The sequence below is a fragment of the Polyodon spathula genome, chromosome 9 (assembly GCF_017654505.1).
Source record: "Polyodon spathula isolate WHYD16114869_AA chromosome 9, ASM1765450v1, whole genome shotgun sequence".
Taxonomy (NCBI): domain Eukaryota; kingdom Metazoa; phylum Chordata; class Actinopteri; order Acipenseriformes; family Polyodontidae; genus Polyodon; species Polyodon spathula.
In genome coordinates, this window is record NC_054542.1 from 41,023,197 (window position 1) to 41,039,654 (window position 16,458).

Consider the following 16,458-nt stretch of genomic DNA (forward strand, 5'->3'; position numbering starts at 1 on the left):
ATTATAATTATCTCAGTGGCGTATTTGGATCTGCAATTGTTTAGATGAACTGTGCTGCTGATTATGTGGCATTGTGTCAAATGGTCAACAGCTGGCTTACTGTTTTGTGTTGCATGTTTTGTTGAACAGGCACTCTGGTTAGCTCATTTTGCAATATGAAAATCATCAAATTAGTCATAGTGTTTGATAAGTTAGATAGCTTGTGGCAGGAGTAAATTCCATGAAGTGTAGCTAAATGAAAGCTTGACAGAAAAACACAATGCGAATGGTCACTCTCCAGTATTTATAGATGTTATACAGTGATATTGGTCCAGTATAATGTTTAGTTTTTTGTGTTAATCAAATGTAGGAGGAGTGTAGCTAAGCAGATAACAAACACAGGCTCTTTTTTTAAGCAAAGCATATTTTAATAAAGTATTCAAGCAGCTTTTGTAGAGTAATGTTTCCTTCTTACCGATTCAAAGTGTACATCAAAAACAACAAATTAATCCTACATACTTGTTTTCTCTGGGAGGAAGATCCAGACAAAAGTAACTAAGACACATAAATACAGCATCTCCTCAGGACAGAGACTACTATCTTATACCTCTTTTCCACTGTACAATCGAGCCAAGCCAGGGCCATGCCGAGCCAGCCCAGCGTAGCTCAGGAGGTGCCTGGTTGCGTTTCCACTGCAGAGCCTGAGCCACGCAGCTGACGTCACATGCAATGAATGTGTCGACTTCCTTGTAGATGATGTGGTATTCAGTCGAGAATGGCATATCCAGAGGTAATGGCAGTGTTTTTCTTCATTTTCTTTCTTCATATTAATACTGAATCACACCCCATTTTTCTCCAAATTTGAAATAGCCAATTGTATTATATTTTTAGGCTCAGCTCTCCGCTACCACTCTGCGCTGACTTGGGAGCAGCGAAGACGAACATGCTGTCCTCCGAAACGTCTACCGTCAGCCGACCGCTTCTTTTCACTCTGCAGACCCGCCATGCAGCCACCTCAGAGCGGCAGCTTTGGAGGACAACGCAGCTGTGGGCAGCTTACAGGCAAGCCCGCAGGTGCCCGGCCAGCCTCCAATTAGCTGCACGCCATATTGTTAGTCTTCCTTGAGTGTACTGACTGACACAACATAATTATACAAAATCATTAACTGGCCATGCTCGGCTCTGAGTAGGATTCAGATGTGTTATGAGGCCAGTGTTTCTGAGTTTGGTTCTCGCTCAGCTCAACAAATAGCCAGCGGAAAACCACCCGTATGTGCGTCAGTGGAAAAGGGGTATGAGATGATGAACAACGGAAGCACACAGTACAGTCAAACAAAACTCACCCACTGCATTCAGAGCAGTGCCATCAGATCCCAAACTATCACCCTGGAGTTACAAATATCTGATATACATCAAAAAACAAACATTCAAATGTTTTACAGCTGGTGCAAGAGTGGAATAACCCTCAACATTATGGAATTTAGTTACCAAACTAAAGCAAGATTACTTAAGTTAGCTTTTGATTAACACTTTAAAAAGATCTTTTAAATGGACCCCAGTGTTCTAACATTAATGAACCAAAAAAAGAAACATGTGTTCCTACAATATGCTTCTGAAGAGGGATCCCCATGTCTTCTTATTACGTACATATACACGGCTTTGAAGCCATTACTAACGTTAAGGTACTATTACAATCACTGGCTGTCAGAAAACACCATTGAAAATTAATTATTTGAGAGTTAGCCTACTCTTGCACCCTTTGGATTTTTAAATGTGATGCTGTGCATTAATTCAGAATAACACAAGAACATATCCCTGACTGAATCAGTTCAATCCTTCATCATGCCTATGACACCCTCATTGTTCACTTATATACAGTACACTTTCATAGCTTCACTAAACTCAAACCACAACTCTTGAGTATGTAGATGCAACTGTAACTAACACTTTCACTGTCAAGTAACTCTAGGAGGACTCTAGGATAACTAAATAGTTGCAATGTCTTCCTATACTATATAACAACAGTCCACAATTATTTAGTTATCTTTCTTAGAGGTCTGGTGTGTTGAAATCAGTTTGTTAACCACTCTACTGAAAGTGTAAAAATAAACTTAAAAACTAAGAACATTATTTGTTAAATACTGGCCTCTTGCACACATCAACTGCTGCTTCTAAACAGGCAGTCTGTATTTTAAGCAGTCCCACGTCAAAACAGATATACGAAATCTTCATATAAAATTACAGCCATTCGACTAAGATCGTATAAACTGTTTCTCCATCCACTTTTTAATAGCATGGTATATATTATATTTGATCTATCTGCATTGCTTTGCTTTTTTCATTCTGTTTCAAAAGACATACAGTTAGAAGCGAGGATATACTGTACAAGCTTGTTTGCAGGTGTTGAAGAAACCTGAGGATACGGGGTGGGGGGCTGGAAAGCTGTGAGGGTACCAAGGCAACTGCGGTTCATGACAACAATAAACACCGTGCTTGCTTCACGTACCATTTGTTTCCCATTGAAACAGACTGCATGCCATTATACAGGAATTACATTGCTGTAAAGCTTGTTTTCTCTAAACCCTTTCCCTTTTAAGAAACTGTAATAAAACAACAACAAAACGTCAAAAAAAGTTAAGGGGTCAGATTCTGGGGTTGAGATCTAAACCGAAGCACTCGAACAATATTGATTTGAGGTTTATATAAAACATGAACTATCCATAGTAGCATGATCAAAACTCTATTTACAATGTTTAAGATATAACTAATTAGCGTTCTTTTTGGATTCCTGATTCAAAAGATAAAATACCTGTCATTTCAGGTTTACTCACTCAAGTTTAAGTTATTAAAGGTCAGTTTGAAATCTTGTCAGCATGGTTGCTATCAGGGTTTAAAGTACATAGGATGGAGACGCAGATTCATTGTTTCTGTGATGCTTAAAAAAAAAAATTCTGGGTGGTGGGGGTGTTTTTTTCTTTTTTATATTATATTTTTCATTTTTAGTTCATTATTAAGAAAATGTTCCAGATGTCAACAACCCTGTGTCACAGTACTGCCGTTTCCATGGCAATCAGGAGCATGCCTGATTCCTTGGTTGCTCTAGCAACTGCTTCTTTTAACTGTATTTGATTCCCTACTAGCTGTGGAGAACCCAAACACAGAATAAACCGGGTTCTGCAGACATTTGTAATGATTCAAAAAAGTAATCTGCTTGTACCCAAACCACACCTGCTGTGGGTAACCATTCACTGAAACAGGACAGAAATCTATATGTAAAAAACACTGATTAAATGATTCACCAAAAAGTGCGATGACTAACTAACTACCTTCTCAAATAAACCTTTTTATTCCAGAATGTCAAATCATCTGTCTCAAAATGCTAACAATTGGTAAGAGATCATAGGCCTTGTTGGTAGTATGAGGCCCGGGGCTACTGGCCAGTGGGATTTAAACATCTTGCACTTGCATGGCATGGTCGGGCCAGCTGTAGGTATCCAGGGTGAAGGAGTCGTAGTCGGGGCTGTAGATATGTGAACGGATGAAGGCCTCTTTGTCCTCAGGCTCTGGGTACAAGGATGCTATACCATTCCTGTAGGCGTAATCAACAACCTGGCAAGCGAGAGAAGGCAGGAGTTATCGTCTGATCGATGGATCAATTAGTTAAAAAGCTGATTTATAATTTACTGCGTTCAGATTTTGGGATTTTGAGGGTATATGTTTGACTCTGGTTGACTGTCAAAAAGTTTGTAAAGTCTCTCTATGCAACAATCCAGTAGGCAATGCAAAAACATGTTGAGGAAATACATTTTAGCATTAAGATGGCCACAGTCCCCATTTTCATAGCTGAAGTGAAAGACATCATATAAACAAATAAGACAAAAAAACTGTCCCTACCTTGACAGCTATTTTGAAGGACACCTCTCTGATGGTGCTCAGAGGGGGGTACAGTCTTCCTTCAGCAAGGTGTTGCTCTGTCACTTCCTGAGCAATAGCCTGGATCAGAAGAGAGAGGAGACATGCTGGGTCTCCTAGTGCAATATCAAGGCCACTGTTCAGATCACAGAAGTTACTATACAGTGTTGAGCTGCATCATTCTTATCACATGCCTCTTTCCTAACTAGTAGTTTAGTTGTTAGGAATCTTATCAGAGATATTGTAAATGTAGACAATATTCAAGCTTATGCCTTTATCAACACAGTGCCAAATTACTCAACCTATAACCTGCTGAGCCACATCTGCATTTCACAGAACTGGCAAATCACCTGTGATTGTATCAACCTCCTTGGTGATCTTGGGAATACCCCTAAAAATACGAATAAGAAGATTTACGAATGAGGGGAATCCATTCGGCCATCTATGCTCGTCCAGTTCCTAGTAGTTGATTAATCTCAAAACTTCAAGGATGCAAGTGATTCTGCCTCAACAACATGACTAGGCATCCCATCCCATACCCTCACCACTCTGTATGATGAACTGTCTGCTTCCATCTGTCCTAAGTCTATTTCCACTTAATTTCCAATTGTGTCCTCTGGTCGTGGTTTCTGTACTGCGTTTAAAGTAACTGTTTGGGTTAACTATGTCAACTCCTTTTAAGATTTTAAAGACTTCAATCATGCCTAATTCTTCTAAGTTCCAGGTTAATTCGATGCAGTTCTTTCAGCATATCTTCGTATCTCAGTCATTTAAGCCCTGGGATTAATCTGCTCTTCTTTGGACTTTCTCCATGTTTGATGGAAACCAGGTGGATTTCCTAATGCTGTAAACTGCTTTAAAAAAATAAAGCTGTGGCTTATGCCGGCGGGGTACAAGTCTTTCAAAGTTTCGTTAATAACGATGCAGCATTAACATTCCCACCAAGCCCTGTGCAGGGAGGTAAACGGCTTTTCCATGCCACTGTGTTCTGGGAAGTAACTAAACAAAGTCATTGCAGTAGAGCACTGTGTACCTCGGCTGTGGTGAGGAAGATGTCGTCAGAGATGTGTCTCACTCCACAGGCGATCACCCCCAGTGCCACTCCAGGGAACACGTAGGCATTGTTTCCCTGGCCAGGGATGAAGGAGCGACCGTCAGCAAGAGTCACTTTGTCAAAGGGGCTGCCGCTAGCAAAGATACCACGACCCTGCCGAAGGGGAAACAAATAACAAAACAAAACCCTCAAAATGTATGTAGGTAAAAAAAAAGCAAAAAAAAAACCTTTGACATATATCACAGTTACAAACTTTGTTCTGTCCGGGGTAATACCGTATTTCTTCGAATTTAACATGCAGCCCAAATTTCCCACTCTCAATTTGAGGAAAAAATAAAACATCAAATAAAACTGCATTTACAAAGATACAAGCATATTTATCAATATAAGAAAATGACATATGGAGGTCTGCTGTCACTCATTTCCAGTCGTGATTACTCACACCTGTTTTTCTCTTTTGTGAACTGTGGTATTGCTTGTCAAGTCAATAAATACGGGGGTCTGATCAGCATTTCCGATCTGTCCAAGCCGGTACTGTTTGTTAGAGCGGAGCCCAATAACGAAACGCTGAAATTGTAAAAGCTTCTCTTTGAATTCTTCAGGAAGCTATGCTTCTTTGAAAATGGCTGCCTGTATGTCATCGATATCGGGCAGTAAAGTCTTTGTTCGTCTTTTCTCTGCATTCACGTTGCTGCTTCTGTATTCGAGTATTCACATCTTTTGTTGCGAATTTTAATACCTGCATCACTGTACTTGAATTTTAGACGCAGGATATTTTTTTAGAAGAAAAACCGGTTTTTCGAAGGAATGCGGTAATTTGTTGAATAACATAAAAGAACTGCATGTGTAAATCTGTTCGTAGCTCAGAGGCTCATGTACACACCACAAGACAGATCTGTCAAAGCGATGGACGGAAAGGGGTCTTACCTCAGTCAGAGTGTAGCATTGCTCCGCTGTGCACTCTGCTTTGCTTGTCGGGTTACTCAAAGCAAATATTATGGGCCGCTTGTTGAAGGAGGCCATGTCCTTAATGATTTTCTCTGTGAATGCACCACCAATGGCAGCAACTCCTAAAAACGAGAAAAGTTTTTATTTTTCAGTCCCTGTTTGGCAATAAGGTGTCTGTCTATTCTCACACAGCTACAGTGCCATGCAACTGCTTGCAATGTGAATAGAAAATGTGTTAGATGAGTGTATTTTGTTTTAATGTCTCATGAACATCAGACAACTATCCTGATTCAGTAGAGCTAAAAAAAAGCATTCATTGGCCATGAAAGACCCTGATTCATAGAACCTGATTCACACTAATCCTGTGCTACCTAATGGTAAGGCAGTTCAAGAGTAGGGCTACCGGGGGTCTGTGAAATGAGACAATAACATTCATAATGTTTACGACCATGACACTAAAGTTTTTGCCTCCCCTTGGTCCGTAATTTGTAATAAAGTCAAGGAACAAACATGTCAAAAGAGCGGTCCTCCTTTGAGAACCACAGCTAGAACAATATTTGAACATTTTAGCTATTGAGCTGCTACCAATTACTCACAATGGGAAAGCTTTAATATATGTAGCCCATACCTATGATGGCTGTGGGTTTCACAATCTGAACAACTTCCTCCAGCGTCCTCACTTCGGGGTGCTCCTGGGCAAACTGCTTCTTCTCATGGTTCAGATTCCCCCTGCTCTGTGCACAGAGAACAAGACCCACCACAACATCAAAAACTACAGTGCCAGCTTGGGAGCGACTCTCACAATCCTCCACTCCAGTCTTTCTTCCCTGTCAGTCACCAGTCATTTCAGACCACATGTTGACCAATCAGTAGCTGATACCTGGGTATTTTGATTTTTCCCAGTAGTAGTTGCAATCTACAAATGTTTCAACCAACAGGGCGCACATTATCACACCACTTTAATACTCTGATCTTATTTTCTGCTTGTTTAAGACAGCCAACTCACTGCTCTAGACCTAGCATAGTGCAGTCAATCACGTGACACATACTGGTAACGTTTGGTGCATTTGCATAACATTGCCTTGTGATGCGTCTACTTTATTTCCTGCTAAATAAAAGAAAAGCAGCCCCATCATGTAGTAGCAGCATGGGAAGGGATGTGGGTGGTGGCAGTCTGGCAACATTAACATTTGTTCAGTGCACTGAACTGATGCTATATCTGCCAACTTTACCAGGGCTGTGTGGCTGGCTACAGTATAGCAAGGACAGACCTGTGAAAATGGAGCTGAGCTGGGTCATGTCTAAGAGGTAAGTTCCAGGACACAGGCCAGCCCTGAAGACAGCAGCTGTCAGTGCTCTGAAAGCCTAGTGTCAGCACTACCGAGGAGCTGACACTGCTGCTAAGAGGTCGGTTTCTGTTGGAGGTCTGGGATACTTACACTCATTACATTAAACTTACTTGCTAACTTACACTTACTTAACTATGCGCCTATTGGTTGACACTTGTAATTTAAATGAGTGTCCTCGAAGGGCATTTTGGATAAATGTGTATCTCTGGAATCAGATTGGATGATGGTTCAGTGATGTAGGATTGCGTTGTGTCATACACTTTGTGAATCTTCTTGGTCTTGGTCAGATTCCCCACAGTATATTAATTTTTCTCCTTGTTTAACCAGGGAATGCAGGAATAAACACCCAACAAAACAACCTTGATAGACAGTAGGGTGCACACTTATGAGCCTACATGCTAAATAAACAGCCAGATGACCACTAGCCAGTCACACAACTGATCAGATCATCTCCAAAAACCTAATCATTCACCTGTTTCAGAGCAACTGCGGCAATGAGAAAAAGATGCTATCAGTCAGCCATACAGTTAAAACAATATTCATATAATACGTTTTTTTGGAAACAATGACATTTGATTACCTTAACAATGAGTCCCTTTGAGTCAACCATCCAGATCTTCTTGACGGCCTCAGCGTATGGAACCCCCTCCTTCTTCATGGCCATGATGATCAGATGAGCTATCCCCATGGCAGCCTGCAAGCAGAGACATGAGAGTCAGGGCTGCTATTATAAACCATGTAGCCAGTTAGGGAGAGTGAGATTTCCAATTCATCTGATGATGAGGGTGAAGGCAGGCAGCTTTACCTTGCTCCATTCTGCCATGAAGATGTAAGACAGTCACACAGTTTTGATCTGGATTAATCACACTCACACTGACCAGCTACTTCTGATACAAAGCACACTATTTTCCTAAAAAAAAAAAAAAAAAAAAAAAAAAAAAACTTTAACACTGAGAAACATTTATTACATAACTAAACTCTTTAGTATTGGTAGATATTCCACCATTGACTGTTTTTTGGTAAATGTATACAATGTATACTTGAGATCAATCCGCTACTAGAAACCAATCAGCCAAATGGACCCCCCCCCGTTCGAACATTTCCTTATGTTCTTATAAGACTTCATAAAGCCCACACGTGCATATTTGTGTAATCACATTTATTCACTAAAGGGAAAAAGCAAATAAATGAAACCTACCTCCCCAGCGCCCTGAAAAACAAACTTGTGATCAGAGAGTTTGTTCTTGGTGATCCTTAAAGCAGCCAGAATGCCAGCCACTGCAACAGAAGCAGTTCCTAAACGCAAGCAGAGAGAAAGCACTGAGTATCATTGGCATGATTTTACTATTCCTATGCTCTATGCATTCACAGTACAGGTACAGCAGGGATAGACCCACTGCTCCACCAACGGACCTGACACGTTAAATAAAATTTAACAGAAATATGTTTAGTTGTAGCTTAAACATTTTGAAATAATAAAAGAAACTAAAATTTAATGACAAACGTCTTGTTGAATCATTTGTCATTGAATTTTAGTTTATTTTAATAGTTATTTCTAAATCTAGCACTGTTGGGGGGTTTAATAGTTGTAGATCATACAATTTAAAACTTGAATTGCAGTCAGAACAACCAAAGCAGAGAGGTCCAGGTTTTTTTTATTTATTTTTATTTTTTTTTAAATCCCTGCAATTACCACTTACAATCATAAGATGGCGCTGAAGATCTGTTTGGAAGCTTCCAGGCTTTTTAAAAAAATGTACAGGAGCATAAAAACAGCTTATTTACTGGCACTGCCAACACACCAACATCTTTCAGTTATTTGGACAAATAACAGGGCCCTATTGTGAAGCAAGTGCAAAGGCAAAGACATATTTTCTGAGAGCAATAAATCACATGGTATAAAAAAGCAAGAAGCTAGTTTTATACTGTTCTAATTATTTATTGAAAACTTGCCTTTGCAGTAGGGATATGGATTCAGTAATACAACCTCAATGAGTCACATTTTAGGGTATTACCGGTAATCAAAACCCACTCCTAAATCCACTGCAAAAACTCAATACTGGGTTGCTACTGCATCAGGACCACTCTGCATTATTTGTTCTAAATCTGTTGTGTTGCCATTAGAATTTCTGTAATCTGCTCATGGTTCTGGTGGACTTTCCTTGGTGTTATAATAGAATGCCCTTGGTATAGTTAAATGTTTCTGTTAGGGAGAAGACCTCACAGGGCTAGGAAAGGGCCTCTGGGTGTGTTTATATATACTTGCAGTGGATGCGAGGGTATGATATAAAACAAGAAATTATTCTTTATTCTTCAGGAGATAGCGCAGATCATCTGAATATTAACATATCCAAATGCACATGTGCTTGTGTGTGCCTGTACTCTTCACCTCTTGCAAGCTTGATCTATCCTAATTCTTAATATCCTAATTGCTTAAAAGCCTGTGGCTATATCATCCTGTAACCACATCTGTAACAATTGCCAAATGATTATTCTCAGAAGATACAGTCGAGTTCTCAATCTCAGAACAAGCATAGCATTAAAACCAACCACTGCAAACCTTTTATAATTAAGAACAAGGACAAAACAGTGCAATGTGTGCAGGGTATTTGTTCTCAATATTGGCTAGTCACATGCACCTCTGTTCAAACACATTGGACATTGCTCCTGGCTCAAATACCTGGTCATGTTTGAAAAGCACTGATGCCATGGGAAATCACTTATCCTCAATGGGAATAATATGTTATGAAAAGGAAACCCCATCTAGTCATTCACAATACATACAAAGGAATTTCTTATCTGGTAATACTACCAGACAAGCCAATTCGTGGTCTTTTCTAAACAGAGAGAAACTGCCGGGTTGCTGAGTGGTCACTTAATATTTTGTGTACAAATGGAGGGACACAACCTAAAAGCTGAACTTCAGATGTGTTCTCGAGCCGACCGGCACCAGAACTACACCTGACTCTCAGGAACTCCTGCTGCACCAGGGGGGCCTGTTTCCTGTAACAGTGTAAGGGACCTTATAGTGCAATGACAACTCAAGAGTGAAAATAAAACCTGGGCAAACAAACAGATCAACTGCAATACGATACTTGTGAGAATATATTAAAATAATAGATTTCAAAATATGTTATCCATAGCAGAAAGCCTAAGCCTCATGCAATTTAAAGCAGTTAAAGGGCGTAGAATATGAAAGACTTTAAGCGAGGTCCAAGAGCGGCTCTGTTAGGGGAGTCTGTTAGTCATACAGTCAGGGGAGAGCAGGTTTCTGTACAGGCTGTGAGAGGTTGCCATTCTTTGTTGGGGATTCCACAGGGAGCATCACATTAGCTCTGGCGCAACCAAAAATTTCTGAGGCAAAATCAGACACATCACAGCACACTTCACTACAGCGCCCCCTATAAGCCAGGCACCTTCTGGGCTGAAGCAAACACCTGCTGCACTGTTAACAGCATTTACATTCTGTTATCAAAGGTTGAGCCAAGAAAATCCAGCACATGGTGTATATCTTATTTTCTTTTTTATAAGACTTGGGCTGATGACTTTCCCATAAGATCTACAATCAACAGAGGAAAAAACCCTCAAGCAATGTTAGTACTGTATAATAGACAGATCTCCAGTTCCCATAATAAAGTTTACTATATATACTCTCGCAGTCAGCCTTTCATCTCCTATCAAAATATTTTGTGTTTCTTTCCAAAATCAACGCCCTTCTCCCTGGTGCAACATCTGTCAGAACATCTGCAAGCCTTCATCACTCAGAGGTGCTTTCATGATGCCAAAGACAGTGCACTAATGAAGAGCTGCTCCAGATCTATTTAGGAAAAATAATGTTCAGAGCACTTCTTCTGTCCACTTGCCTTTGTATAAAACACAATATCAGGCAGGCTTTGCACGAAGAACTGTCTGGGTCTCACGGACAGAGCTGTTAGCTGGAGTTAGTTGATCACTATTTGTGATGTTTATGGTAAAGACTGTGGGAAAATAATAAAATGTTTATAAATGTTTATAAAAATGAGGAGGAAAGGGCTACAACCCCCCCCCCCCCAAAAAAAACCAAACAAACAAACAAAAAAGAAACAAACACTAGATGACACTTCAAGAACTTCAAGTTTCACACTGGCTTATCTTCACTTAGATTCTAGAGTATATGTGGGAAGTAAAATACACAGGGCATTCATTGTAGATATAAGTGAAACGTTTGAAGAGGTGACGTCTAGTGAGGGTACTGTTGGATTTCACCCAGAGAAGTTTAATGCCAGCTTAATTGAGAAGTTAGTAGCTGTAGAATTGGTAGTGGCACATTTGCAAAGTCATACAAGCTTCCCTCGTGGAGATACTTAAAGAGTACGTAGTAGGGTTCCAAAAAATCTAACATCACCATATGGAACGCTATATTTTTCGAAACCCTGCTACTTACTCATTAATAACCCAAAGACCCATTCCTTGGATCAGATTACAGTACCGTCTTTCCAGCAGCAAAATTATTTGAAAAAATATATATATGAAACTGTCAACCCACATCTTCTGAACTATCTGCTTTCTGTGAACTTGTTATCCCTGCAGTCTGAGCAATCAGATCTCAAAAGAACAGTTTTGTATTGACTAGTATCATAGTGCACCTTGACTGAAAATTACTTGATAATGTACAAGCATAGAACCCAGGTGTGACTGCCACTCCTTACCCCCAAAACCAATAAGTTTCTAGAGAACCAAACCTTCTACATGCTAACGGTCATTTAATTCAATCAACTTGTTCCTGGTTTATCTCAAACAACAAAAAAGCATTTGAGAATAAAGACTGACACATACAGAATCACAGAGGCTTCACACTCAGACATACAGCAGAAAGAACATTTGCTTGTCCAAGTTAATAGGATCCTTTTTAAGAAAAAATCTTAGGGGTAAAGAAATACCATGTTTTATTTGCTTGTCTGAATACAGGTTTCTAAGATTGGAAAGTTTTATTCAACTCAAAACTGAGAACTTCAGTCTCAAGCTTTCACAACCATGTTATAAACAATGAAACAAAAGCTGTTTTCTAATTTACTATCTGGTGGCTGTGTTTTGTTCAGTTTGCAGAACATGCTATGCCTTTTCCCAAGCCAGATAATTCTTTCCAATGATAAAACGGAGGCAAAGGAATTAAAAAACATTTGAAACATCTGACTCTTCAAATAGCATTGAATCGTATCCTTCTTTTTCAAAACAGCAAACCTTTTTTTTTTTTTTTTTGCATTATGGAACGTAATTAAATTTTTCATGTGTGATGCTCTCAAAATCTTTCTAGCTGTTATTCATGTTAAAAGGTCCCTTTGACTTTATAATAATTGGATGAATGGGTTGCAAGATACAACTAACCCAACCCACATACACAAATGCTGTAAGTACAAATTCAAGCTATTTGTATCATGCAAACATACATCTACATGACCTTCAACCACTGCACTTCCCCCACTACAGAAAATCCCCTAACTCATACCCAAATCCCCCTCCTCACTGCCTTGTAGATGCACCCCCAGCATGGCAATGCATAAGAGAGAAAAAGAAAAACACCATCATTATTCTTAAGTGACCGGGTACATCCAGATGATTATAACCTCACTGACATCAATCCCAAAGAAAGACTGCCAAAGAAGAGTCTGAAGTAACAACTGAAACTCCCTGCAAGCTCAGCCAGCCTTAACATGAACACCACTTATCAGACACTGCCCGCACAGAGAACACTCCTTTCAGCGTTCTAACACAGATAAACGGTGACTAAGATGTCTGCAACGCACCTAAACTGTTCTGTTCCGTTTCTCTAAAGAGGCAGCTCAGCCAAAAGTTATACACTGTTTGTCTGTCTCTTCTATATTAAGATGAAGTAGAAACCATGGCAACCCAGCAGCCTACACGTGCAGCAGCCCTTTACAGCTTAACAACGGCACAGCGAGAACTTTGCTTTTCATTGCAACCAGACTCAGTCATCACTTCGGTGGATAATTGGAAGGCTCACTGAAAATATCATTTTAGACAGAGAGCTTGCATTATCAATCACTACGTTTACAAGCACAAGCAAATCAACCCTTTTGTAACTGGTTGTTTTAATTCCGAAATAAACTGCACAGAACTTACATGACAAACTCAGTCAGGTAATCGGAGACGTCTGTGTTCCGGAACCTGTGTGCACCTGCATCCGATTAAAACACGGAGAACAGATAAAGGATTTGGGAAAGTGTAGCTTGAATCTGATTAATGCATATTAATAAGATACATATTTATTCAAAAAGGTTCAACATTATAACCTTGGATTGACATGTGTTTTCTCCGAGCCTTTTCTCACCCTTCTCATCTGACACGCACAGTATCAGCGATGTGTAAAAAAAAAACATTGAGATCGGTTCCAAAGTGTTAAGGAATTCCATAACAGAAAAACAACAAACTAATATTGAGAGCATAGAGATAGCATGGCAAACCTCACATGACCCATTTCAAAACGGTCTCTGGTAATTGTTAAATGCAATCACACTGACCATACCATGGTATAGTACAACAGCACACATAGATGGGTTCCCATGACCACAGTACTGTGGTATACCATGATGCTTCAGAATTAATGAGTGAAGAGAAATATCATGCCGACTGAAATTAAACAAATTCTCCAGCACTGGCATTGTGTTGCATATCCTTCCTGATAAATCCTTTGAGTCTTGGTGGGGGGCTTCAACTCAGATTAAAACTGCAGTGAGAGATCTTCTTAGCAGGAGTTTAATAGGGATCCCAAGTAAGAGCAACATTTGAGCTAACATACACTGGCATAGGAAGCACTGACTTGCTACATGCCCTATCAGTCACGATCTGTGCTGGACCTCACTTCAAGATACTGTTTAAATAGAATGTACTTTATAATATCATACTAATAATAAAATATGGACAAGCGACATGTGATCTAAGTGAGAGAGGTTTAGCAATATAGATTTTTTAAAAAATTCATAAAAGTTACTTTGTTTGGCACTCCGTTTCAATGTTTCTGATATATTTTCCTTTGCTGTGATTAAAAAAAAAAAAAAATGTACACATTTTTAAAATTAATGCACACTGTGGGCATTTGTTACTAACCCTGTCACTGCCTTGCTAGCTGTTCTAACCTCTTTCTGTACCGACTATCACTATAGCTATGATGTCAGGCGTTCTTTTGCTGTAAAAGTACTCTCAAACAAGCCTTGTGAAAAATTTACTAATTTCTCCTATTTAGTAATGTTCTAATTATCAACCCCATATTAATTTATTTGCAACATGAAATACTGAATAAACGTGTTTATTGAACACTGGTGCAACTGACATTGAATTCACAACACACCTTTAACTTTGAACGTGACTGCATTTATTCTGCATGTAAAGACACATAAAGCACAGTAAGATTATTGAACAATTAATTGCCAGAAAGAACAGACCCTTTATTATAAATCTGGCTTTTCTCCCACCTCTAATTTAATTATCATTCATATGTACGAGCTGGGAGGACTTTATGACCTAACTTAGTGACTCATAGTTTAATAAAACCTAGGGGTGCATTCATTCTAAAATATACCATAATTGCATTATAATCCTCATGCCCTCCAGCTTTCGAATGTTTGCACATTTAAGCATGTTTTGACAGCATGCATTGTCATACAATTAAACCTGAATATTCTTCCATCAGATTGGAGGGGAAAACCCCGTGGTTGTTAGCAAATTCCATTACAGAAAGTCACTACTGTGGGAATAAGTGGATTCTCATACCACCACACAGGGTCTCGTCGTGCAACAAGACTGTGATTCGTGTCCTCTTGTGGTTCCCATAAATTCCAATCCTTAACAATGTTTTGAATGCTAGAAAAATAGACTTTTCTTTTTTGCATAGTTTCGTTTTCTAAAATTACACCCAGAATTTGCCCAGCTGAGACAGCAAGCCAGTCTCGGTGGAGGTCTTGCATCTACTCAGTTGTACAGCTCGGTGGTCAAGACAAACAAGGCAGTATAACACATTAAGAATAATTTTTTCGTGCTTTGTACTGCAACAGGTCTCGAAGTGACATTGCAGCACATCTGTCTAACAGCACATTTGGAAATGGACTGATCAACTGTGCCTGACCTGGGTCTGTATACTGGTCACACAGGAGATCATTTGGCCAGAGCCTGCTTTTTTTTTTTTTTTGGAAGGTTTCATAGCAGACAGAAACACACAAAGACATCTGGTCTTGGCTAAGCCAACACTGCATCGTTCTCTAAAGACACAAACACCACCAGATGCAGTCCTCACAAGTAATGGAACAAGCCTCTCTGACTCATTCTGCAGCCACAGAGATAAGCAACAAATATTTTCCCTCATAAACACCAGCTGGCTTTTTTTTTTTTTTACTGTTTGAAAATGATAAACAGGATCTGAATGACTGAACAGGTACTGGGTGGTGTGTTATTTTGCACACTCCAAATTTTAAAAGGGAAAAAAGTATATTAAATAAAAACATCTGAATCCACCTTAACAGGGGGAGCCTTCCTATGTATTTGGGGGGCAGGGATTAAAAGGGACACTGAGTACCATGAAGAAGTTTGGAGTAAAGCCTTCATTTTTACCACAAAAAAGACAAAACCTTAAGAAAATTTAATACACATAGAAACAGTTGCCTGCCCTAAACGATCACTTATTTAACTGGATAAACAGTAACTAAACGGAGAACTTATTTTTACATTTTTAAAACATGCGTCCTGTTGCACCTTTCCCTGTATTGTTAACATTAGATACACTACTTGAGCCAATTAGATACAAATCATCGATCAGATCTGGAACCCTTCTGGCTCAAGGTCAGTGGAGTTCCCAGAGAACCCTCAGAAAATGAAACTGAATACATTACAGTAGCTGCTGCAGCAAGCACCACTCATTGAATAAGGACATTACCTTGTGGAGATCTCTGTTCTTTTTCACTAAGCAAATCTTTAAAACACTAGGCTTGTCTCCTAATAAGTGCATTTTACAGCCAATAATAAATGTACAGACAAATCCTCTGTTCCACCCCATCCTCTGTTTGTTTAGACAAGTAAGTGATGATCCGTGTTGAAAAATATCTGACGTGCATAGGCAATAAATATATCTTGCTTTAGTGGCCTCCTCTGGCTCTGGTTAATGCTGCTTGTAAAGCATAACTGTCCCTTGTGCAAACAATAGAAGTATTTCCATTCTCTCTGCCCAGG

General features: G+C 39.5%; 1 protein-coding gene across 2 annotated transcripts in view; it reads right to left on the reverse strand.

The window, feature by feature from the left end:
* Nucleotides 1-989: 989 nt before the first annotated feature.
* Nucleotides 990-16,458, reverse strand: part of LOC121320854 (NADP-dependent malic enzyme, mitochondrial-like) — a 64,084-nt gene continuing 48,615 nt past the window's right edge. For both annotated transcript variants that reach the window (XM_041259569.1, XM_041259568.1), the window contains exons 9-15: nt 8,441-8,538; nt 7,823-7,936; nt 6,522-6,627; nt 5,873-6,015; nt 4,925-5,098; nt 3,874-3,972; nt 990-3,588 (exon numbers count right to left, since the gene is read on the reverse strand). In XM_041259569.1, the coding sequence (XP_041115503.1) occupies nt 3,427-3,588; nt 3,874-3,972; nt 4,925-5,098; nt 5,873-6,015; nt 6,522-6,627; nt 7,823-7,936; nt 8,441-8,538 (896 nt within the window). In that variant the 3' untranslated portion in view covers nt 990-3,426. The remainder of the gene's footprint in view (nt 3,589-3,873; nt 3,973-4,924; nt 5,099-5,872; nt 6,016-6,521; nt 6,628-7,822; nt 7,937-8,440; nt 8,539-16,458) is intronic.